At 40.4% G+C, this 24,211-nt stretch overlaps 3 protein-coding genes across 5 annotated transcripts in view; 1 reads left to right on the top strand and 2 right to left on the bottom strand.

Annotated features, from left to right (window-relative positions):
- Window positions 1-10: 10 nt before the first annotated feature.
- On the top strand, window positions 11-10,781 carry mrps35 (mitochondrial ribosomal protein S35). Its single transcript, XM_008432755.1, has 8 exons — window positions 11-172; window positions 1,214-1,257; window positions 1,362-1,529; window positions 3,278-3,338; window positions 3,442-3,581; window positions 5,134-5,243; window positions 5,335-5,404; window positions 10,338-10,781. Exons 1-8 carry the CDS (start codon window positions 43-45, stop codon window positions 10,605-10,607), a joined length of 993 nt encoding a protein of 330 aa, XP_008430977.1. The 5' UTR covers window positions 11-42; the 3' UTR covers window positions 10,608-10,781.
- Window positions 10,782-10,881: 100 nt separating this feature from the next.
- On the bottom strand, window positions 10,882-15,539 carry mansc4 (MANSC domain containing 4). Its single transcript, XM_008432757.2, has 3 exons — window positions 14,995-15,539; window positions 14,778-14,912; window positions 10,882-13,525 (listed from the first exon to the last, which is right to left on the bottom strand). The coding sequence occupies exons 1-3, from the start codon at window positions 15,212-15,214 to the stop codon at window positions 12,714-12,716; spliced, it is 1,167 nt and encodes a 388-aa protein (XP_008430979.1). The 5' UTR covers window positions 15,215-15,539; the 3' UTR covers window positions 10,882-12,713.
- A 1,915-nt stretch (window positions 15,540-17,454) lies between these two features.
- Window positions 17,455-24,211, bottom strand: part of tead4 (TEA domain transcription factor 4) — a 38,256-nt gene continuing 31,499 nt past the window's right edge. For all 3 annotated transcript variants that reach the window (XM_008432759.1, XM_008432758.2, XM_008432760.2), the window contains 3 exons: window positions 21,522-21,662; window positions 20,799-20,951; window positions 17,455-18,947 (listed from right to left, as the gene is read on the bottom strand). In XM_008432759.1, the coding sequence (XP_008430981.1) occupies window positions 18,834-18,947; window positions 20,799-20,951; window positions 21,522-21,662 (408 nt within the window). In that variant the 3' untranslated portion in view covers window positions 17,455-18,833. The remainder of the gene's footprint in view (window positions 18,948-20,798; window positions 20,952-21,521; window positions 21,663-24,211) is intronic.

The raw sequence follows: 24,211 nt of genomic DNA, 5'->3' as shown, positions 1-24,211 counted from the left end.
AACACATTGTCTCTCGTCGGTGTCCGTAGCGGGTGAAAAAACATGGCGTCCTTTGGCAGCAAGGTTTTTCTGTCCCTAGGTCGAACTAATGTCTCTGGTGTGGGTTTTAGGAAGACAGGAAACAGAGCCACATATGCTACGGCGTTGACAGTAAACTCTTCTACAAATAAAGGTGAGTTTGTCTGGAAATGCTGACTATGCTAAAAGAAATAAAGAGCTACTGATGCTGGCTAAGCTAACCATATGAAACTTAGCAAAGTCAAGTGCCTTCATTTCTTGAGGCTATGCAGAGCTAATGGTGATGATGATTAGACTTTAAAACGATTTGGTCAGATTAGAAATGTTTTGTCGTCTTTGCCTGAATGTGGACAGATCAGAGTAACTGTTAGTGATCCTCACCGTCTTCTCATCTAGAGTCAGTACTGTTTGTGAATGTGATTGTAAGCAAATTTTGCTGTGATACAAGACAAATTTCAGACATACTCTGACCATTGTGCTGTACCATGTATGGCGTAAAATCATTTTCTGCGAGTGAAAATTTAAAATAAAATGCAGCTTGCTTTTGTATTCAGCGAATACGGAAAATGTCCGTATGTCTCTAAATTAAATGCCTCATTTAATTTAGAGACATTTGATGTGACACCTAAATTAAATGTCAAATATCAAAATACGTTTTTGAGTTACAAAAACGTATTTGTTTTTGTAACAACAAATACGTTGTTACAACGTATTTGTAACAACGTACAAATACGTTGTACGTTGTGACCAAGGTCACTTAGTGACAAGGTCACTAAGTGACCTTGTCAAATCAAGGTCACTTAGTGTGGCAGCAACATGCAGTGGGGATGTTTGTTTTTTTTCCCTGTCAGGGAAGATGAAAAGAGATAAATACAGCCTAGAAAGCCTTCAAAAGACTTGAGGCTGCAGTTAAAAGCAATAAAATTATTTAAAATAAAATAATTTTTATGTGTGAGAAAGGCCTAGTCAAAGTTTAGCACTAACTTCGATTGTGATTCTGTGGTGAAATAAAAAAAAAAACTGTTGAAGCTGAACTAAATGGTAAAAATTTCAGTTGTTGGACATGCACAGCTTTTTATTAATGAACATACTGCTGCAGCTTTTTGGCTTTTCTTATAAATAGAAACAGTTTACAGCAGGTAAAGTAATATATCTTTCATATAACTAGAAATCCTGTCAATTTAAAATCTTCCAGCAAGGGGCGGGAAAGGATCCACTGGCAGAAGACCAAAGAGAGGAGTAAGTTAACACAAGACCTACCAGCAATATTATTTTACAACTTTCAAAATTGTCTTCACTCTGGGTTTTTTTGTTGTTGTTGTTTTGTTTTTTTTGTGCATTAGCCTGGAGAGCCTAGGACTGAAAAGATGGCGCTGGATCAGGACTGGACCTCAGTTTATCCCGCAGCGACCCCCTTCAGGGCCAACGCCATCCCTCTTCCTCTGCGGATGGGCTACCCTGTGAAGAGAGGCATTCCGCCAGAGAAGAAGGGCAACTTGGAATTAATAAAGGTTGGAGTTCATGACCTCTGAAGAACCAAAGCAAAAAAAAAAAAAAAAAATTTATTATGCGGTTCTAGCTTTTTGAATTACAAATTTTCTCTGTAATGCAAGATTTATTTCTCCCGCCTGGCCAAGTCAGTGCTGCTGCTGCTGTGCTAGTGGAGCTCCTCATGGCCGTGTCTCTTTGCACGGATTAGCAAGCAGCAGCTGCCCCATCTGGACTCGAGCCACTCGCAGATCCACTACTTACATTCGTCACAGCTGGAAGTCAGCCGGGTGGCCTGACGATACTCATTTCCTTCTGCCTGCAGGAGATAAACTGCTGCTTGTTACTTACTTGAGTACTTGAAGCATCACACCTTAGAGATTATTATTATTATTATCTACACTCATTTTGACATTACATCAGGATATTTTTATATAATTGTGTGTTTTATGTAATATTCTTTTTACCCAAAGGATGAGAGGAGGTTTGTTTTCCTGTTCTGTCCATCATTCCTTTGTAAAATTGATATCGGTGCATATTAATGAATTAAACCAGTATTGAAGTGTTATTTTATTCCAACAACTTAAACCCTTTACATTATAAAATAAATGACACCCAGAGTTAAATTTATGAAGCTACTGTTTCTGTTAGTTTTGGTGATGACGGCTAATGGCGAGCCAAAATTTTAGTTTCTTAGAAAACTAAAATTTTTCTAAACTTTTTTTTTTTAAAGTCTTGACAATTGTCCAAGTTGTAAATGAAGCTAGTAGTTCACTGAGTCCTTTGTTGAAGCACATTGATGAAAAGTTTAGTGAAAGGAAAAATACTTGGCAGCTTCTCATTCATCCCAACAAAAAATCCATCTTTAACTCTCAATAACAATTTTTAGTAACAAGTGAAAAATAATTTTCATCAGATCAAATGTAATTTTAAATGTAGAAAGCAGTAGTAGCATTAAAAAATGCCTTTCATGGTAAAGCAGTTTATTTTCCAGCTACTAAGGCATTATTCCAGTGTTAGTATATATATCTATTACTAACAAACACATAAAAGGTTAGTGAGCAGATGAAAATACGGAGGGATAAAGGCTGGACAGAATTATTATATCCATCATTACATTAAAAGGGCCATTAAAGGATTCCACGTTTTATTTTTTTGTATAATCTGCTTATACTCATTTATTCAATGAATGTTGTTTTTTCTGATGATATAAGGCTTCGTTATGATTCCACATGCTTAATGTTGCTGCAAGTACATCTGGGGTCATCCCGTGTGTGTGTGCGTGTGTGTGTGTGCGTGCGTACAACATGAAACAGGAATTTTATGAATAAAATTCCTGTTTCATGTTGTAGAATGGTACATATACAACATGAAATTTTATATTTATTGTAGAATGGTACATATAGATTAAAACATAAACATGGACATCAATAAGCTTCTGCAACAATTCTGTCTGAATATTTCACCACTTTTTTTCCAACAGATTGTTTTTTGGGCTCTTTTAAATTGGTTTGTTTTCCTGCCGTGGGTCACACTTTTAAAATCCAGATATTTTCAGTTTAGTATCCAAATCTAAATGTTAATTTACTTTTCAAATTCCAAAAGCAATGTTGATGTGTTTGAGCACATTATCTTGTTTTTGGGGGGGACCCAGAAAGTTATTTATTTATTTTTTTTTTTTTGCTTTTTCACCATCCAGCTGCTGATTGGAAGAGGTTAAGTAGTTGATTTTGGTAAAAATTGCTACATGATCTATTTGATTTTGTTTCAGATACCAAACTTTTTGCATCTGACACCAGCGGCTATCAGGAAACACTGTGAAGCTCTGAAACGTAAGCACTCAGTCTAGGATAATGTTATTTGCCTTGTTTAAAGACATTTTCTTTTTGGTTTTCATGAGTTTTAATATGATAATGATATCTTCCCCGCTGCTAGCTTTCTGCACAGAGTGGCCCTCGGCCCTGGACACCGACACCAAATGCGACGAGCACTTTCCGGTTAAAATCCAGAGCACAGACTACGTGTCTGCTGGGCCCTCCATCAGGAATCCTTCAGCTCGCGTCGTTCACATGAAAGTGAGTTTCCACGACGATCGCTCTGAAAAAGTCCCGGCCGCTGTTTTTACCTGACTGAGTTGAACTTGAATTGTTTCTCGAGATTACAGATTTACACAGCGGCCAGTCGACGCAATGGCACAGACATTCATTCACAAACAAAACACTTTGCATTATTAAACCGACAGATTTGCCCTGGACTTAGTTGGTTTTTCTTTTATTTATTTGCCCCCCCCCCCTTTGATCCCAACAGCTTCCACAGCAGTTTGCAGAAAACAGTTTGCCATCGACATATTTTTGGAGACATTTTAATATTCCACTTAATCCTCGCGCTACTTCTAATCCATCAATACCCAATCCTTCTTTCAGACTGAAGCCATACATGCAAATACATGCAGAAAACCAAGAACATGATCACTTAATATAAACCAAACGTAAACATACTGAATGTATAAATGACAGAGTTGAGAAAATGCAGTTTGCTCCACTCCGGTTAAATTTAGTCAGAAAATGCAACAAAACCGACTCTTTAGTAAAGTGGAGACATTTGGAAAAAACATGACGAAAACATGAGCTTCTGTATCCATAGTTACATACTGAGGACAGTGAAGATTCTGACATTAATATTTTTCTCTTGTGTCATATTTATTAATCACCAACCATCTGCTCTCCTGACACATTGCCTTAGATTATAGCAGCAAGGTAGGAATTAGAAATTAATCCAGGTGGATTAGGCTCCAAGATGGATTGGAGAGCAAATCTCTCAGAGGAATCACAAATCTAGAGCAAATTCATCCAGACTCGCATTTCTGCAGGTAAAATAACATTTTATTCTCTTGCCAAAGCAGACGAGTTATATCTGTGTTTGCATACCTGATGCCTTGAACATGAATTGCAACAGGTATAGTTTTAAAAAAATTTGATGTCATCAGAATGTTATTTTATGATATTCTATACATCTGAACGGTGACTATATTTCAGTCACTTAAACACTTAACGATTTTAGCTTTCGATTATTCTGATGATTAATCAGATAAAAATGGGCACATCCTACATTTTTTCCATGCAACCTCTTGAGCCTTTTCTTCTATTCAATATTAGAAATACACCAAGACATGCAAATAAATAGTTCAATTCCTCTTTTTAAATGAGAAACTAAAACTATGAGTTTTGACTAAAGCATACTTACAGAAAAAGGTGTTTTTTTTATCTTAAATGCAAAATATATACTTATTGTACAGTTTTGGTTTACTTCTCTGAATGTTATGTTTATTGAGTCTGTATATTCCAGTTATCAATTAATCTGATTAATCGTTTCAACTTTGCTTGAGTTGAAGTATGTTATTGTGTGTAATCAAGCTATATATGAATTTCACTTTTTGAGTGAAATTGCAGGAGAAACGGCAAAACATTTGAATTATTTGAGACGCAGCTGTAGGCTGTGAAGGAGCCATGAAATAAAAATCAGTTTATCCACTTTCCTGCCAAAATTATTAGAAATTATTCAAAGCTGAATTGAAAACTTTCTGTAATTTGTTTAACGTCTAAGCGCGTCATGTGACCTGCCCTCCAGGTAAGGTTGTCCTGTTTGAACCTGGATGACCACGCCCAAAAGAAGATGCTCAAACTTGTTGGGGACAGATACTGCAAAGACTCAGACATCCTCACCATCACAACAGAAAGGTAAACAACACCGCCCCCCCTGAAATCACACAATCCTAACACAAATCAAACATACCCTTAACTACACCCCCCACCCCCTTTTCTGCCCCAGCTGCCCTCTGAGGCAGCAGAACTATGACCACGCCATGTACCTGCTGACTGTCCTGTACCACGAATCCTGGGTAAGTCGAGCAGCTTGTCTTTTGGTTTTGCTCACTCTGTCGTGTCAGGATGTACCTGTGCCTCGTTCGCTGGGTTTTTAGGTGAATTGTTTGTGGCTCTTCAGAATCCCCCCGTAAGTGTCTGACCTTTACTTTGCTGACCTTTTTTTTTTTTTGTTTTGTTTTCTTTCAACTATCATCCGTTCATTTAAAGGCCAACTGTTCAGTTAAAGACCTGCTGTCGCGTTCGGTTTGTTCTCAGTTGGGCTTGAGATGAGATGTTTCTGGAAAGCCTTCCTCACGCCGCAGCGTTAAATGGAGGCAGTGGCTCTCGGGTTTCCAGTTATGTAATCTGTATTATTTATCCTTTATCCTTTAATATACCTTTGAATTTACAGATTTTTCTGTTTTGTACTTGTCTGTCACACTTAAATGCTTTGGAATATCAAAGATATTTTAATATTTGGGAAGGATAAACAGAGTAAATTTTAAAAAGCAGTATTCAGATTATGATTTCATTTATTAGAGGGAAAAAATTGTCCAAACCAGCCTGGCCCTGTGTCAAAATATAATTACAGGACTTGCTAAATCCTGGATTAGTCACAAATTGTGACAAATAAAAGAATAAACAGCTTTAAGAAAACATTCCATTTACTAGTGTGAAGAAAATTGAAGAACAAATGGGGATCAAAAGTAATATTTAAGGTTTGAGTTGTCCAGTACGGTGCAGTGAGAGGCGTTGTCCACTAATGAAGAAAAGATGGAACAGGGCGAGATCGGCCTGCCAAAAAAACCATCTAAACTACTGTAGCCTTCACTGTCCTCTGTAAATATTAGTGATTTAATAAAAGATGCATTTAAATTGTGAAATAAACTTAAAGTTGAGTTTAAACCAGCCTTCTTTAAATCTGTATTTTAATATTTGTTTCTTTTACAATGCTTTTAAGTGGTTGGCATATTAAGCAATAACAAACTGACAGGTTTTTATTAGGGATGCACAACATATCAGCAGGAATATCTGTGTCTGTCTGATTTCGGATATTCAAATTGGCCCAAATTCTCATATCGGTTCCCAATTTTTATGCTCTTTTCATGCTTCCTTTAAGGCCTCGCAAATAAACTTGCCTTTGGGCTTACTAGTGAGAACCTAAAAAAAAAAAGTAGAATAAAGGTTTTGAAGTGGCTTAGTCAAAGTCTGGACTAAAAAATAGATCTGAATCCCCTCATCTCCAGATAGGCAGGTGGGGTAAAGAGCTTCTAATGGTGCTCCAAGCTCTTATGTTTAGGGGTCAATTTTTCTCAGTGCCAAGTTGTTTCGGATGGCTTTTCATTCTATAAGTTAATTGTTTAGGAAACCTTTGTTGTTTACTCCATTTTATTTCTAATATTACATTTGGTTTGATCAGAAACATTTAAGTGCAACTAAATACAAAAACATTTCACACCCGTACAGGGGCGGATCTAGAAAAATATTTATGGGGTGGCAAGAGGGTGGCAGGGATTTTTTCAGGGGTGGCAGCATATGCCAGTGTGTGTGTGTGTGTGTGCGTGTATATAGAACGTCTCACTCTCACGTTTAGCTTACACAGACATAACATTGGACTTAATTTACTTGATTTACTTGTTGCAAAATGTTTTAACTTGCATTCATGTAGCACTGTGGATTAAATATAGTTTCTTAATATAGTATAGTTAATTATTTTTATGTCTCTCATACTCCTGCTAATTGATATGTATTATTGGATTGGACAGCGCCTATTAGTCACTATGTGATTCATTGAGTTATGTCCAGAAAACCATTTTATCCCAATGCGTGACGAGCAGAAATCTGTCACAAAAATATTAGTAGTGCTTCATTTGTTATCAGATATATCTAAAGAAAGAGGAGAAAACTGATGTTTGATAAATTCTCTGTGATACAAATCAATAAACTATTTTGTTTTTGTTAGTTCTGTCAAGATGCAAGAAGGGGCAAATTTCTCTTATATTGGTCAATCGTTTTATTTTAAATATGCTGTAGGAGCCGTAGTTTGATGATTAGTTCAGTTTTTGTCGCTTATTTAACTTTTAGGTATTGCAGCGGCTGCAGACAGTGCACCACAATAAAGGTACAATAAAGCTGATAAACAGGTGAAGAACCAAACGCCACTTCTATTCCGCCTTTTCTCGCTCTGTGTGTCGGCTTTACACGGACCCGTTGTCATGGCAACCGACAGACAACAGCTCAACGAACATAGAGCAGAGATCACCGATCAGGGGAATCAACACCAAAAACAAACATTTCACAAAAAAGTAGCAAAAACAGCAAAACTGAACATTGGGTCTGTTACATTATGCCGTCAGGCTTGATGTCTATATTGTCATTATTAATAAGTTTTCGCCTGAGCACAGCGCTGGTTGATTAGCTGATTTAAACAGCTGCTCTACTGTTGACTTGGTGGGCTGGTTGACCTGTTTTAGTGCCAACGGAACCAAAACACACCGAACTGCGCAGCACATGCTAAGGTTATCAAAGTCAATAGACGGCTAACAACAGTTAGGCTAGCATAACTCACCCACTGCTCACTTCTTCAATGTTTTCTTTAAGTTAAAACTTTTTCCTCACCTGTTAAATCTGAAACCCTTGTTATCTAATTCAAAGGGTTGAATTCGTCCATTTTTCAGATTCTTTGCGTGACTGTGGTATTTTCTGACCACCCATAATGTTGACTCAACGGATAGCAATGGCGCACGATAAGTCACGTAATGTCCAGTCCATCAGTGCTGCTGCCTCGCGCTCTGTCCTTCTCTCGCACTTCTCCCTACTCAGCAGTAGGTGTCAGGTTACGTTGTGTTGCATTCAACGTTGTCGAGAAAAAAGATATTTGTGCGCTTAATGTCAGATTTCCCATAACTATTGAATTCATAGTCGCCATCTGGGGTGGCAACAGGGGTGGCAAGGCTCTCATTTGGGGTGGCAACTGCCTCCCCAGTAGATCCGCCCCTGCTCCCGTAGTAAGCAACCAGTTTGTGCCGCATGTTCTACTTTATTTTCAGGATTTTTAAATCCTTCAGCTTCATTTATTCTTATCGGATGAGTCAGCATTTCTCTCCAGGAGAGAGAGAGAGATCCTGTCCGCTTTTCTTGGAGAGCTAACCCCATTAGGGAGGCGTCAGAGCTAAATAGGCAGGACGGCGGCAAACAGCAGCATTGTCCAGTTGACATTTTCTCCCTGATGAGTAAAAAAAAAAGGAAAACAGACGCCCCTATCAGGTGTTGGACCACACCACGTCGGCTTCAGCGCTGTCCCTACGCATTTGGAGCCAGGCATATAAAAAGAAAATGACTCCCTTTGTTGTCCAACCTCTGCTTTCAGGAGCTCTTCCTGTCACGGCTTGGCCACATTAGCGAGGGGAAGAAAAAAAAAAATCTCCCAGTCAAGAAAAGGTGTTTTGAGTCAGGAAGCAGAACATTGTCCGCTGCCCTTTCGGACACACAATGGAAGGCACAGTGCTTGTCCAGCGGGCTTTTGGACGACTTTAGAGTGGAGTGGCGATCGGGTTGTAACGCTAGCCCACAAAGGAGCCAATTGTTAGCAGCCACTGAGGTGATAATATCTCCCCACTTGGAGAGGAAGACCTCGGCTGCTAATTCCAACGGGTGCTAATCCGAATCAGCTCTGGAGCTGACTGCAAGAAACCTTTCAGTAGCGTGGGGGGGAGATTTGCTCCCCCACCCGGTGCACAACACCTGTCGTCTTCCCAAAACGGATTTGTTTGAAGGTACACAAACGCAATCAGGAAGAACAGGTGGCCTTTTGTCTGCGAAAGGCCTGGAAAGTAAGCTGCATGCACGCTGAACAATCTACTCTTTGATGGATGCTTAAACGGTCACTGGAAACATGTTTTTGCTTTTTTTCTTTAAAAAAAAAAAAAAAAACATATCCAGTGGAAGGACAACGCCCTGCTGCAACCTGTTTTTTCTAAGCTAAATAATTGAATGTGTTTATGTTGAACTCCTGTTTGTGGTTTTCTGGGGCGGTTACTGATCTATGAGGTATCTGGTGCGTCGCACTCTGCTCCTGGACCTGATCCAGACAGAGTTTCATGAGGAATCAAATGCGTATCGCAGCAAATGATGGTCATTAACCCCAAACACCTGGATCGAAGCGCCACTGATGGCCCAGTCGCCACTCCGCTTTAAGATAATGGTTCTTATTGTTCTCCGGGGAACCCGATGACGGCTGAACAGGCAGCACACAGTGCAGGAGAAAATAACTTTGTTAGAAGATGAGACATAAGATATTTAGCCCTCGTTGCCAAAAAGGGAAGTGGAAAAAACAGTTTCAAAGTTGTCTGTTTAATCTTTGATCTGTTTTCACTCAGCAGAAAAAATGCAGTGCCTATATTACTCCAAATCTATTCATACTATTAATTTCCCTTGAAATTCTTCATTTTTGTCACGTTGCTACTGCAAATTTCTGTATGTTTTATGGCGGTTTTGTGAGTTACCTCAACACAAAATGGGGTAAAAATGTAATTGAGGTGGTTTTAAAACATTTAACACAAAAAAAACATCTGAAGTGTAGTGTGCATTTGTCTTCATAGCACTTTGCTCTTATAAACCAAAACCAGATTCAGAGCAATTCTCAGAATAAATACAGCCGTCTTGAGAAAGTTTAAAAGAATTGTTTTCAGACAAGGAGATTAAAAAAGCGCTGTTGGTGGTGGCAGCATCATTCTGTGGGGATGCTTTTGTTCAGCAAGGGAAAATAAATGTAGCTAAATGTAGGACGATACCAGGAGGAAATCTGTTGATGGCCACAAAAGACACTAGTGCAGAAAATGGCCTAGTCAAAGTCCAAACCAAATCCAAGACTCAGTGGTTGATGCTTACAAATACTGCACTGTGATTTCATATTGTCCTGGTGGTGTGAAGCCGTAGTTCCACATATTTCCTTTTTTCCTTTTTCAGAAAATCGAGCCGTGGGAGGCAGAGAAAACCCGCGCAGACATGGAGGAGTACAGCTGGGAGGACAGCACGTCCCAGAAGAACATCCTGGACACGCTGCTGCGCATCAACCTGGCCGGAGAAGGAGAGGAAGCTGAAGTGAGAGAGCAGCTGCTGGGAAGAGAGGAGGTGCTGGAATATAAGGACTCAGTCGAGACGCTGAAGAATGAAGAGCCGAGCGAGAGAAACATGCTGCGGTACAAGGAGGCGGTCAGGAAGGTTCTCAAGGTGTGAAATCGTTAAAGCTGATAAACATTTACAGGATGACCGTAGAGCGACGAGGACCTGGGATAAAAGCATGTTAAGCAGAATGATTTGAACTGCGTTGTCCTGTTGCCAGAATCATCTTGAATGTCTGATGGTGTCAGCAGTATTTATTTTCTCAAATAAATTTGCTGTAATATCCAGTATGTGGTGTTTTTAATACAAAAATAAAAGCAGAACATAAGAAACTGTTTGAGTTTTCTCTTCAAAGTAGGAAAGATTTCATAAGAGCTCCATTCAGTTAAAGAATCAGCTTTGAATTTGATCGTATCATCAGGAAAGATGCTTCCTGAGACAGTTCGTCCCTCTTGGAAGACATTCTGTCTGTAATCTGTGTTTTTTTTTTAAGGTCAGACAATAAACAGAAAACGTGGTCTCCATCTGGTCAGTTGATGTACAGCAACGTTTCAACATATCACAGGCTGTCGACTATGAAACCAAAAAGATGGCAGCTCAATTCAGCCTCTTTTCTATTTAGGAATCTTCACATTTTGTTCCTGCATGTCTGCAACAAAATAAATAAAAAGCTGATGCATTTTACATCAAACATCTTGAAAACTAGAGCTGATATAACACAATGTGTACAAATTTATGTGTAGGCATGTAATTCTCACGGTATTGTTGCCTTTGGTAAAAAAAAAAATGCCACAGTTCTAAAGAACTTATGCAAATATTTAAAACATTAATCACTTTTTGAAAACAGAAGGCAAAAGTCATTTCTACTGCCTCTAAGTAATGGACAGCAACATTATTTACAGTGGCTCACCTGTAACTTTGTAGGACCAGGTTGGACCTTATTTTGCCTTCAGAACCATGTCCATGGTGTCTTTCAGTTGCTGCAGATGATTTTATTCTGTTTTTGTTGGACCGACTCAGTCCGGGTGGCAGTACTAAAGTGTCCCAGGAAAATATTCAAAACATCATAATGCCAACAACAGCCTAAGTTGGACCTTACCACCTAGATGTCGCAGCAGAAATCGAGGCCCATTCAGTGTCCGCGAATCCTTAGTCTAAAATGAAGGCCTAAAATGACTTGGATTCATTAAGAAAAAAGTATTATGTACATAAATCTGGCCTTTAACACGCTAGTCTCTTGTCTACTTTGTCGTGGCAGGACTACTCAATCTTGCATTTTTTAGATTTTTTAAAAATTATTCTTGCGTAAATTTTCTGTCAGGCAAATAGCCTACCTAGCTTTTATCAGCGTTTATCGTGTCAATAATGACGTAGACGACGTTCGTTTTAGTCACTGGCTCACTTCTGTTGCAAGCCCGTAAGAGCCAGCAGAATATACAGGTCTTCCCCAATATTAATAGTTTTTTTCTATCTTAAAATGTATTCAAGCTAGCATTAAAAAATATCTTTAAAAGTTTTCAGTGTGATGTACTGAAACCTGTAGATGCCCTGTTCAGATGATGTCCATTTTTCCATTCTGATATTGTTTCATTTTGGTGAACCTGTGTGAATTGTTGCCTCTGAAATACTCAGACCAGTCTGTTATGCACTAACAACCATGCCAGTCAAAATCACCTAAATCCCTTCTAAATCCCTTGTGACGCTCAGTTTGAATTTCGGCAAGTCATCTTTGAGAAGTCTGCATGCCTAAATGCTTCCAAGTCATTAGCTGAGATGTAATTTGTCCTAAGTAATTGAACAAGTGTGCGCCTCTAGTTCTTAATATTTAAATCTTGAAGGTTTTGACTTCGTAGTTTTAGAATGCTGAATTTTATTGCTGCTCTAACTAAAGTTACGCAGGTGCAACAAGCCGATTTCAGCTGGTTAATAAGAGGTGCTGCCCCTTTTAGTTTGAAAAATTTCCCAAACAAGAATATTTGTCTTTCTTGTAAGCACAGGATCAAATATAGTATGCCGTTTTCAGCTAGCTGACCAGCAGTTCACAACATATTGATGCAGCGTGGTAATATGTTACTCCGTGCAGCCAAAGAAAACGTTGACATCTTGTTAAATTGTAGCGGTTTGGGAACTTCTAAGAAGTCTGGTATACTTTGATACTAGTAGAAGGCCCAGGCCTACTGCGGTTAAGCATCACCTCATTTCTTGTACCAGTTCTGTGTTTCAGGAGTTCTCTTTCACCAGCACATACTTAATCAGACGCATGGAAGCTCGCTTCCCTCTCCACGATGTGCGATAGCGGCCCACCCTCTTTCTCTGGCCCCTCCAGCTCACCACCAGCAGCACAGAGCAGCAGCAGCTCAGCAGCAGTGTGACGCAAATGGCCACAGCAACCAGTAGAGTGTGCGCAGCCACATGCCACCCAGACCCCGGCTCTTCCGCGGTGTCGTCCTCACCGACTTCCTGACCTTCATCACCGCCTGCGGTGTAGTTCCCCCCGGCGGTGACGTCTATGCTGCTGTTGCTGCGCCCTGTCTCACTCGTGAGAGTTGCGGTCGCTGAAGTGCCGCTGGTCACCTTATGAACGGTGGTGGCTGGGATGGATGTGAAGGGTGTTGCAGTTGTTGTAGATARCCCCGCAGGCGTCTCCAGGTCAACGGAGGTCGGAGATGTAATGGGGTTTGATGTGGCGATGCTCGGCTCAGCAGATGTTGCAGCGGTCGTCAGAGTTGTTGTTTGGACGGGATTGTCAGACGGCGGGGAGGTTTGTTCGGTGAAGGCTGATTTAGTTGTGGAATCGGTCGTGAGTTGACGGGTGCTCTGCTGCGCCGTGGTGTCTGCTTCAGTCGGTGGAATGGATGGCTTCACAGAGGGAGCGGCGGTGGGGGGCCGCACGGGATGAGGAGGCGGATGGATGAAGTTTCGCTTGTCTGAGGGCAGYGGATCTGAGGCGTTCACTTTGCCGTAGTGGTGGGGTAGCACGCGGACGGTGGAGGTAAAGTGTTTCCCAAACACTAACAGATCAGGATCCACACCTGGAACAGGAAGAGACGTATTTTATATCTTGCATCCCATGACCCAGAGACTCTCTCTTCATTATTTTTTAGTAATGACCTAAAACTGAATAAAAATATCTAAAATATGCCATAAGTAATCTTGTTAAGGGCTTTGGGAAGGTTGCCGTTCCCTTATGACATCAAAGTTCAATTTATTTTAAGGGCATTGTAATGGACCTGAAACTGGAAAAAAAACTGCACAGCAGCAAAACCTACCTAGATGTGTCCGTTCTCCTAAACTGATACTGACGTCACACTAAGCAAGCCGTGATGGGCTGCTTTGTGTTGGTTTATTTCATTGAAGTTGATGATTTGGAGTGTGAGCAAATGTGAATAATGTTTAAGATGAATTACAGTCATTCTCAATGAATTAGAATATAAATCCAAATGAATCTCATTTGTCAGATGAAATATATACCTTTCGCAAATAATCTTTAGGTAAGTATTAAACATAATTTTCATTACAAATAGTTTTTGACATTCTAAGTTTAAATGTCCATCCATCCATTTTCTTTACACCCTTGTCCCTCAGTGGGGTCGGGAGGGTTGCTGGTGCCCATCTCCAGCTAACGTTCCGGGCGAGAGGCGGGGTTCACCCTGGACAGGTCGCCAGTCTGTCGCAGGGCAACACAGAGACACACAGGACAAACAACCATGCACACACACTCTCACACATAGGGACAATTTGGAGAGACCAATTAACCTAACAGTCATGTTTTTGGACTGTGGGAGGAAACCGGAGTACCCGGAGAAAACCCACGCATGCACAGGGAAAACATGCAAACTCCATGCAGAAAGACCCCAGGCCGGGAATCAAACCCAGAACCTTCTTGCTGCAAGGCAACAGCTCTACCAACTGCGCCACTGTGCAGCCAGTTTAAATGGCATTTTTAAATAAGCTGTTAGCAGAAAATCACCATGATTTTAAATGTGTTAAAACGTCTGTCTTTGTCTAATATAGATATCATGTGTTTTACTTGGTGATTAAGTTTCTGAAATAAACTGGATTTTGTATTATTATTTTGTATTCTAATATATGTAGCTTTTCTTTTTAGTCTCTCGGTGTGTTGTTGACTCAAGGGGAGATGAATGCAAATGCTAAAGTTAAGACCTTGATTTACTGAGACTAGAGATCCAATGTTTTATCTATTTATTTATTTATTTTTTTTACATTAAATTTAAAAAAAAGTTTTAGTTAAGAAAAACACTTCCTCCCAGTGTCTCTCCTTACCCTTTGTGATGTTGTAGAGGACGACGTTCTCCCTGTGACTCAGAATGCAACTCTCCAGAGTTGGACAGTGCAGGTGGACGCAGTTCACGTTCTCCTGTGTGGTGTCAAAGTGAAATATGGCCAGATTGCAGGAAACTGTGAGAAGACAAGAAACAGACGAACATAAGTGACGTTTACCAGCAAACCCAAAAAGGACAACTACAGAAACGCAGCTCACAGTTTCTGGTGACGCAGCAGCTGCGGCTGCATTTCAGCGCCGTCTCCTCCGGGTAGGACCTCAGCAGCTGCGCGCCTCTTCTCTGAGACTCCTCGATGTCGATGAAGATCCCCGGGAACCGACGGATCCAGCAGTTCTTGTAGTAGGAGGTCGGTGAGCACATCGACTCAGTGTGGCACACCAGACTCAAAACCGTCAGGAGACCCCGTGTGGCATTCATCGCGCATAATGTCAGTCAAACCATGTTTCAGCCCCAAGTCTGGACAAAGGACGCACATATCCAGGAGAGGCGTGGCGCAATGCAGCGGTCTGCTTTTACAGGTGGGAGTTCGTCTCCAGGTGAGTCCCGGAGAAGGAGGAGACCCAGCCCAGTCCGAACAGAGCTGCGTTCATGCTTTTTATTTTTTTCCCCCTTGTTGTTTTATTTTTGAACATTTTAAATATCTTCCTGTTTCACTGCTAATTGGTCCTTACAAAATGAAAAGTGTGTTTTTTTTTATGTTTGGGAGGACGAACCTGCATTGTCACGCCAATGCCAACAACAATATATAAACTTGAAAATAGTTCAAAAGCAACAATATTACCGCTTTTCGCGATAATTATGGGGAACAATTTATTAATTGTTATTGTGACCGGCCTGTACAGAACAACAATGAAACACAATGAACTGAATTAAGAACTGATCAACATAGAGGTTGATGCGACGACTTTCGATTACAACACAACAGCTGCAACAGTGAAACTAAAACTATGCCACTTGACGAGTTCTGGGTAGAAAATATGTGCAAACAAAAATTTTTTTTTGAATTAAGACACTGAATTTTGTCGATTAAAGTGTAATCACATATTTACGCCACCAGGTGGAGACAGTTTCCTACTTCAGAAGGTTGTGATTTCATCCCCTTTTCTGGATATTGTGAAGTAATATTAATTGATTAAATGGCTCTTCTTAGGGTAAATTAAACATATTTTTCGGTTGTCTCTTGCCTTTTTGTGTAATGAATAAGAAATTATTGCAATACCACATTTTGTCTTGTACCAAATCATTCTATCTTTATTCAGCCCCACTGAGTCCATTTTGTAGACCCACTGTTTTGTCTGAGATTATTATCCGTTCCTTCATGCAAAATAGCTCCGGCTTACGCTACTCACATTGATGATAAGTTTCTATGACTGAACAATTCAAATACATAAATATACTTTTATCTAAATACTTTTACTGTGGCTCTGTGCGTGTGTAAAGTCATTGTCCTGCTGGAAGGGAACCTTCATCTATAGTAAATTCGTCAAGTTATACAGAAAGCAAAGCAGCATGGATTATCTGCAAAAGTAATTCTCTTTCTCAAAATATTTGGTTCATCTCTGAAAAGTAAATATCTTTGTCAATGAACATGCAACAATTATTGTAAGTTGTAATTGTTGGAGATTATGTAATGTCAAGATTAAAATTTTTTGTTTGTACTGTAATTTGCTGACTGAATCATGTCATTGCAAAGGAAAAGACAAGAATGCAGAACTTAAGAAAAAAAAAGTAGAAATGAGACCATAGGACAATCCCCTTAAGGAAAATTGTGCAGTTTTGTACATTACAGTGACATCTTCCTATACCCGTCATGACATTATTGGCTTTTGGGCCACAAATTCTCATCCCCGTCACAAAAAATATCTTCTCTGGCAGTATAGTGACTAAAGAATCTGTTAGTACTTTATCCAGCCTCTGCCATCACACACACTGCATCCATAGCAGCCAGAAGGGCCATCTGTGTATGTGGCAAGCAATCATATTATTTCCATCTCCATGCTGAGAAAAATTCCAGAATGGAGTTAAAAATGAAGAGAAGTGTCAGAGGAACTTGGTCAGTGTCTTCTGAAGTAGTGTCAGTGTCTTGTGGATTGCAAACCATTACCTGATGATGTTGGAGCGATGAAAACTAGAATATGCCCTCAGCCTCACTCCTCTTCCTCTTCTCTCTGACTGCTGACCACATCCAAATCCTTGTCCTTCCATTGGCAAAAATGTAGCATTGTGTTGTGGTTGGACTATATAAACCGTATATTTGCCAGATCAAGTGATGTACTTTTGAGCTATGCCAGAAAACTGCTGGATTGTTGGTTGATCTAATGCTTTAGACATTTACTCTGAGAAACTCAGGATTCACCTGGGAGCAACTTCCCAATTAAGGACAGATTTAGAAAAACCCTTGAGGTATTATGACAAGTTGTTCAAGCATTTTGCATGTTAAGATTGACATGATTAACGTACATTGTGGAGCTTGAGAGTATTGAACAGAGGCCCCCATAATACATTTTGATCAACATGACATTAGCAATTGAAAATGTGTGAAACAGCAGAGAACTGTGCATAATCACTTGCATTGATGTTCTAAAGCATTTGCAACTTGTTCAAAGAAATGAGAATCTGCTTCTCTGATGTGGACAAAAGACACATTGATTTGATAATCGAATAAATTGAGAATTTAATTTCTTATCTGAGAACTGCACAAGACAGTATGTTCAGCCAAAGTATTTTGCATGTGGTTAAAAACATTCCAGTCTTATCAGACCAGAGCACCTTCTACTTTCTTAGGCAGTACATCTAATGTCTTTCTTATTACCACTCTTTGATGAAGGCCAGAGTTTTGAAGGACAAGCCAATTGTAACATATTCCTCCACCTGAGCAGTGGATCTCCAGCGTAACCCAAGAATTACTGTTGTCTTCCTGACTGTTGCTCTTTGCAATCCCATCGACTTAGGTGGACGGAGATGATTTGGTAGGTCTGAATATATCTTATTTCTTCCACTTTGCAATTATGTCCTACTTAGTATTAGTCTTCCTAAGAAAATCTCAGCAAAATACACTTTTGTAGTTTGTGGTTGTAACATGACAGCAAAAAATTCAAAGGGTATGGATACTTTTGCAAAGCACTGTGCATGAAGTTTTTCCCAAATGCACTCATTAAATTGTAGTTTCATCGGGAGAAATTCTGCCTTTAATTATACATGTCATTAGATTCATACCACACTTTACAAAAACCCAGCAACAGAAGGAGTTGTGTGTGAAACACGTGTTTTTCAATCTGACACAGGCCAACTTACATATGCAGACAACTTCAGCTTACAGATCCCATTTAGTTCAGGTTAGCAGTGTTACAATGTGCCTTCAGTTGGAGTCGGACTGTTGTCAATCAAGGACAAGAAGACGATACGAGACGCATTCGACAATCGACGCCAAACAAAGTGAATACAACACCGTTCAGCTCACCCTAACTTTGTTAAGAGATGAATGTGATTCTGTACATGATCGCTGAAATGCTGTAAAATATTGGCACCATCAGTTATGATCCGTGGATGTGCAAAAAGAGGGATCTTGAATCTACTTTTTCTTCTTTTGCAATATTAATTCAAGTCACTAGATGGCACCCTGAGGCAGTTCAACTCCACACCCCCTCCACATGCACGTCGGTAAAAGAATCTACATTTAAAACAAGCTCTAGTTAAACACAATGAAGAATACCGCCAACGTCAACTCTCTCATGCAGCTTGTGTCGGCCGCGTTTGGCTCCTTTGGTATCGAGACCACAGTGTAGGATGGTCCTCCTCACTTTTTCACAGCCTTTCAGCTTCCGCAGTTCATCGTCTTCTTCAGCAGTAGTAGTGTTCCTGCGCACGCTGACGCAACCAGTGTTTTTCCGAGTTCCCAAACAACTTGTCAGATTCCAGCTTTAAGCTCTGCGGCTTTTGTTTTTTTTTTGTTGTTTTTTTTTTGGTGCGTTGTCGTTGCTTAACTCTCGCTACAAAAGGGTCTAAGAGTTGGCAAGTTCCAACAGTGCGACTCTTGTCAGTCTTTGACTAGCCTGTAAATATGATGCTGCGCGCCATGCTCGCTGGTGGACACTTCAAAGACGTAAGCTATGCACAGCAGGGTCTCCAGAGTGTCCTTGTTTGTCACCACCTAGAAAAAAAACACACACACACAGGTCCAGATATTTATGGATTTATCTCACATAGTTGGTAAATTCTGCATCCCCATCCATCCATGACATTACACTGGCATTCCTTTATTTCTGCTTATGAATTACCTTTAGATGTTGAAAGTTATACATTATTAAGTGGGAATTTATTCTTCCTCTGTTATTCAGAGGGGTAACAATGTGAACATACAGTACAAATCATGTACTTTTAGGAAGTTTACAATGAAGAATTTAAAAAGATACAACAGAAATTTCATAACATTTCTGTTGAAATTGTATGAATTTCATAGGAACTGCTGGAAATAAAACCTTTTCCAGCAGTTTTTAAGAAATTCTGAATATTAGAGAGCAAAATATTTACCACAAATTATTAAATAAGATGGCGGTGATGTTGACTTGAAAATTTGTACTTGAAAGGTCGGGACTGTATTATCCTTCACTAACCACAGATTCTTTAATATGCAGTTTGTGATCAATTATATACTTGTATTGTTAGTAAAACAATATGAAAGTTTCAGTGCTTAGTTTACCAGACCCTTTCAGGCACCACAGGTTGAGTTTACCATCCTGATATAAGAGCATCTCCAGGAGAAAAAGCAGTGAAATCGACCTGGTTTTCTGTTTTGAATGAATTTGTTTTGGGTTCAATGAGTTTTTTATCCGCTACTCAAAGATCACACTGATCAATGAATTTACCAAATAACGGTTTGTAACACTGATGCATATTACACAGATGCCTTGATGTTGCAGGAAGATAAAAAAAAAATGTCGTAGTCTTGAGAAGTAGTTCTTCCTGAAAAGTCAGACTAACCCTATAGAAATGGAGCAGAAGTTGATCACAGAATTCTGGTAAAAAATTATTAAAATTAAGTTTTACAATTTCCAGACTTTTTTAATATGGCACAGAAATCTTGTGTGTATATATATATATATGCTAATATTTGCCTATAGCATTTTGGAGAACCATGACAACGCCATGGCAACGCTACAGTCACAACACAAGCGCACAGCTTCAGCCACTCATTGTTTTCTGTTGACTTGTGAATGCAACACTTGTCACAAGAGGCACTATGCATTGTGCTGCATGTATCTGCTGTCTTTATGGGATTATGAGCTGTTGGTTAAACTGAACTAAATCAGCCCATTGAGACACATAATGTCTCAATGCTGCCCTGTGGTCGTCGGCGTGGGCTCAATGTGGCTATTGTCCGCAGGCTCGTTTGTCAGGAATGCGGCCGTCAACAGAAAGAATACAAAATTCTTTGAACGTTGCTGCTGATAATAACTCTTGTCGTGGTGATACACTCCACTCGGCGCACTTTCCCCTCAGTGCCTGTTGTCTGAGGAGCACAGCGGCTCATTCAGGAGAGTCGAGCTGACTGCATGAAATGATGAGCAAACAAACGGGGGAAACGCAAATGCATGCCACGCTTTTCAAATAAAATCCAATTGAAATATATAGAAGTTTACTGGGGTTTAGAAACAATGACGACACTCTTTGCTGTGGGTCTCTTCAAAAAAGAAGAAAAAAAAAAAACACGAAAAGCAACGCAATAAAGTTGGAGAAAATGATAAGCAGTAATCTTTTTAAAATACGCAATCGTATGTTGGCAACGTGCCTGGAGACATGTATGTTGTTAAAAACAAATATTTCCGCCAGGTAGTTAAAAAAATGTATTTTGTACACATGGGACCCATCCAGAGTTTTCTCGTATTACACTTTGGTGTGAGTTTTCACAAAGAATCGTTTTTGTGTAGATGAAAGGCCAAAACGCATTAAAATTTATTTGCTTTCCCACATATCAGAACCCATCACACATTTCTGTAAGTACCTGTAGGATAGTGAAGTTTTCCAGCACGCTGTTCATCATGTATTTCTCAGGCAGATGTTTGAGCTTGTGGATAAAATTGATCATGTATTCACACAGCGGGGATCGGTGGATCCGAAACACGTATCGTCCGTTCTCAAAGCGAGCGAACTCCGTCTGTGAAGATAAACAAGGAAATGTGAACTAAAAACCCAGGAAAGGGTTAAAAATATCCCCACCTACGAAATAAAAAAAAAACAAAAAAAAAAAAAACACAAGGATATATGCTCCACTTAAATGGATACAGTGGATCTATGGGATGAGCCGTAATGTGAGTAATGCAATATATCTAATGCAGCGTATTGCATGCCGGATTTGACATTAAACACATTTCTCGTGACAACTGTAATCAAATAATGAAACCATTAAATATAACCACGTGTGGCCTTCTGAGGCAGATGTCTCAACCAGAAAATATGGAGTATGTGTGTGCGTGTGTGTGTTAATATTGTACAATCCATCAGCACTGCATGGGGGCGGAGCAGCGACTCCGTTTGGCCTACTGGAAATATAGAACTTAGTCAGATTGGGGAGATTTTATGAGTCAGTTTCCAGACCGCAGATCAGAGACAACCTGACTGGAATCCATCTGAACCAGCAGCGGTTATTCACTCAGGGAGAGGACGGGCCTGTCCCTTTGATGTTGCAGACGAAAGAGAGATTCTTGATACGTTTCCACTGTCTTACCTCCACTTTCTCCACCACCTGCTTGCCAAAAGAGCAAACCTTGGTGGACGAGGTGATGATCATGTTCTCAGAACTTTCGTACTGGCTGGACACGCCGTAGAAGAAGCTGCTGTCGTCCTGCAGGTTTACGCTGAGGTCCGCCTTGAGGGAAGACACACAAAAACACGCTTCACTAAATGAATTCAGAGTCTACTACGTAGTGCATCTACCCTGCCAACAGCTCAAATTTGTCCATCTAAAATTCTATTTCAATTTACTGTGAATGCTGCAGCAGTGGCAACAAGTCGTAGCTTTGTTTTCGTTTATCTTAGAATCTTTTGTTGCACTGATTTGTTTTGCTAATTTTAAAGTTTTCCCTCACTGATGTGCATAAGTAAGGAAACAGAAAAGCTGTACGTGTGCCTGATGAACTGGCTGAGCTTTTAAAGCAGAATATGGCCCAAAAATCCACAACAAGCTAAAAAAATGTCACGTAGTACCTTGTAGTTTGTCTGCATTTTGCCAAAATAAAATAGGAAATTTAAATGTATTTTTAGGAGATTTTATGTGATCAGCCAATATAAAGTTGCAGATAGCTGTGAAGAGAAAGGAAAATTATTCAAATAAAGTCAACGTCTTGCTCGGGATCTTTACTGAGAAAGCAGAGACAAAGTAGTGAAGTCAGCGTTGTGGTTGTTTCTTTCAAGGTGTCGAAATGGAAGTGAAATATATTTAATATATATAATATCTGTAATCATTGGTTATTAGCCGCAGGCATATCAGTACTAAATATCGATATCAGCTCAAATTTTTTGGTCCATCCTTATCTTATGGTAAACTTAGCTGTTTTTCCCCCCCATGTTAGGACTGGTAGAAAAAATGTGTAGCTACATAGATAATCTAAATAACAACGTGTGCTTTGACTAGACCAATTTCTTGCTTAGAAAAAGACCCAGCCTGTGGCATCGGATGTAAAAGGTAACGGACTTGCCAAGTTTTCTTTTAGTAAATATTTATACTGTATTCCTCCTTTTGTGCTTACAATTCATGATCTTCTTGGACAAAATGTTCCCTTGAGTTGAGCTCAAAGGAAGACGACGGTCATGTTCCATGCTGCTCGGGTCGAAGCAGATTGGCCCAGTGGTGCAGCTTTGAAATGAGGCAGGTATAATCAGATTACAAATCAGACTGAGGTGCCATCTCCTCTGTCAGACAGCTGGCCTGTTTTACCTTTTCCCCCTGACGGGCTCTTGTCCTCTAATGGGCCATTGAGACACCGCTCAGCCTCCCCTCATCTCTTCATCACCCCGTTTGTCTTCATCCCTAGCTCATGTAATTTCTCTATTTGTCTTCATCCCTGGGGCCCAGTGGCCCTCCCCAAACCGCCGTCCTCTGCTTCCCTAACAGCCAGCGAGGGAATTCATCCAATTACAATCATCAGCGTGCAATTGGCTGATTAGATCACGGTGGGCTGGCTGGCTGTGTAACAATTTAGCCGAGCCGGTTCAAATCAGATTCCCCCTGCACTTCAAAGGCGTGAGACAATCCGTTAGGACAGGGCCACGGGCGCTGAAGGGGAGAGGAGCCGGGCAGCCGATGGCCGACAGGAGGGTCTGCAGGAAATTCAATCTAGAATACCATAGCTTTGGAGGTGGGTCAGTCGCCTGTCACTGTCCCCATGCCAACCTGCACCTCGGCACACCCCCACCCTCACAACCCCCACAGTCATGACCTGCCTCCTGGCAGCGGCACAATGAAAAAGGTTTTCACATCTTTTATAATGTTTTTTTTTTTAATCACATTTTTGGGGTGTGTCAAGGATTTCAGTAAGAAATCTTGCTTTTCTTTCCCCTCCACAACTGCTTAGTTGTGTTTGTGTGTTTTTGTCACGGATGCCTTGAGGACCGGACGATCACCTTGAGAAACGGCGAGTCGAGCAAACCGAGGGCACAAAGTGTTACGCGCCTTGTTTTCATCTCGCGCGCCGAACTGCAGATGTCGCAACCGTCGACTCCACCAGGCTCTGACACCAACCGAGAGAGTAATATTTCACGGACGGATGTCTCGTTGGTTACACGCCACCCAGAATTTCTGCTGTGATCCCCCAACTCTTGTTTGCGCTGTCTGCATCCCTATTTGTACCTCTTCTTTATTGCTGTCTCATTCTGCTTTTTGTTATGATATATGGCACGGTTAGTCATCCCCTTCCTCCTGTAACCCCCAAATCAAATGCCATGGGTCCACCAGCTGCTCTGTCCAAGGAATGGAGAGGGCGCAGTGCCACTCACCAATGTCTTTTATCTCTTTACAATAAATAATGTGGACGTCAAGCATGCAAGAAGGGTAATGCCACAAATACACTCCTATCTGCTGGAGTGAGAAGCGGGGCGGCACTTTGAACTTGACCTTTTCGCTGTACTGCGTCCTGAACGGCTGCGACCGACTAGCCCGACATTTTTTTCTGCTAGTAATGAACCTCAAATTTAAAACATACAAGCCTCAACCTATAATTTATAGAGAAACTACATTGTTGTCTCTACCTCTAATCTGTCAGGACCTCCAACTATTTAGATAAAACCACAGAGAATTAGTTTTTCTATGCAGATGCTACGATCTGTGCTAGCGATCAAAATTAGCTAATTTTCCGCTTGACTGGAGTTGGCCAGTGACTGGTGATTCAGAAAATGTAAAAATCTTATTTATTATGTGAT

The sequence above is a fragment of the Poecilia reticulata genome, linkage group LG16, assembly GCF_000633615.1.
Source record: "Poecilia reticulata strain Guanapo linkage group LG16, Guppy_female_1.0+MT, whole genome shotgun sequence".
NCBI lineage: Eukaryota > Metazoa > Chordata > Actinopteri > Cyprinodontiformes > Poeciliidae > Poecilia > Poecilia reticulata.
Note: the sequence above shows the minus strand (reverse complement) of the source record. Positions and strands in the feature narration are given on the sequence as shown.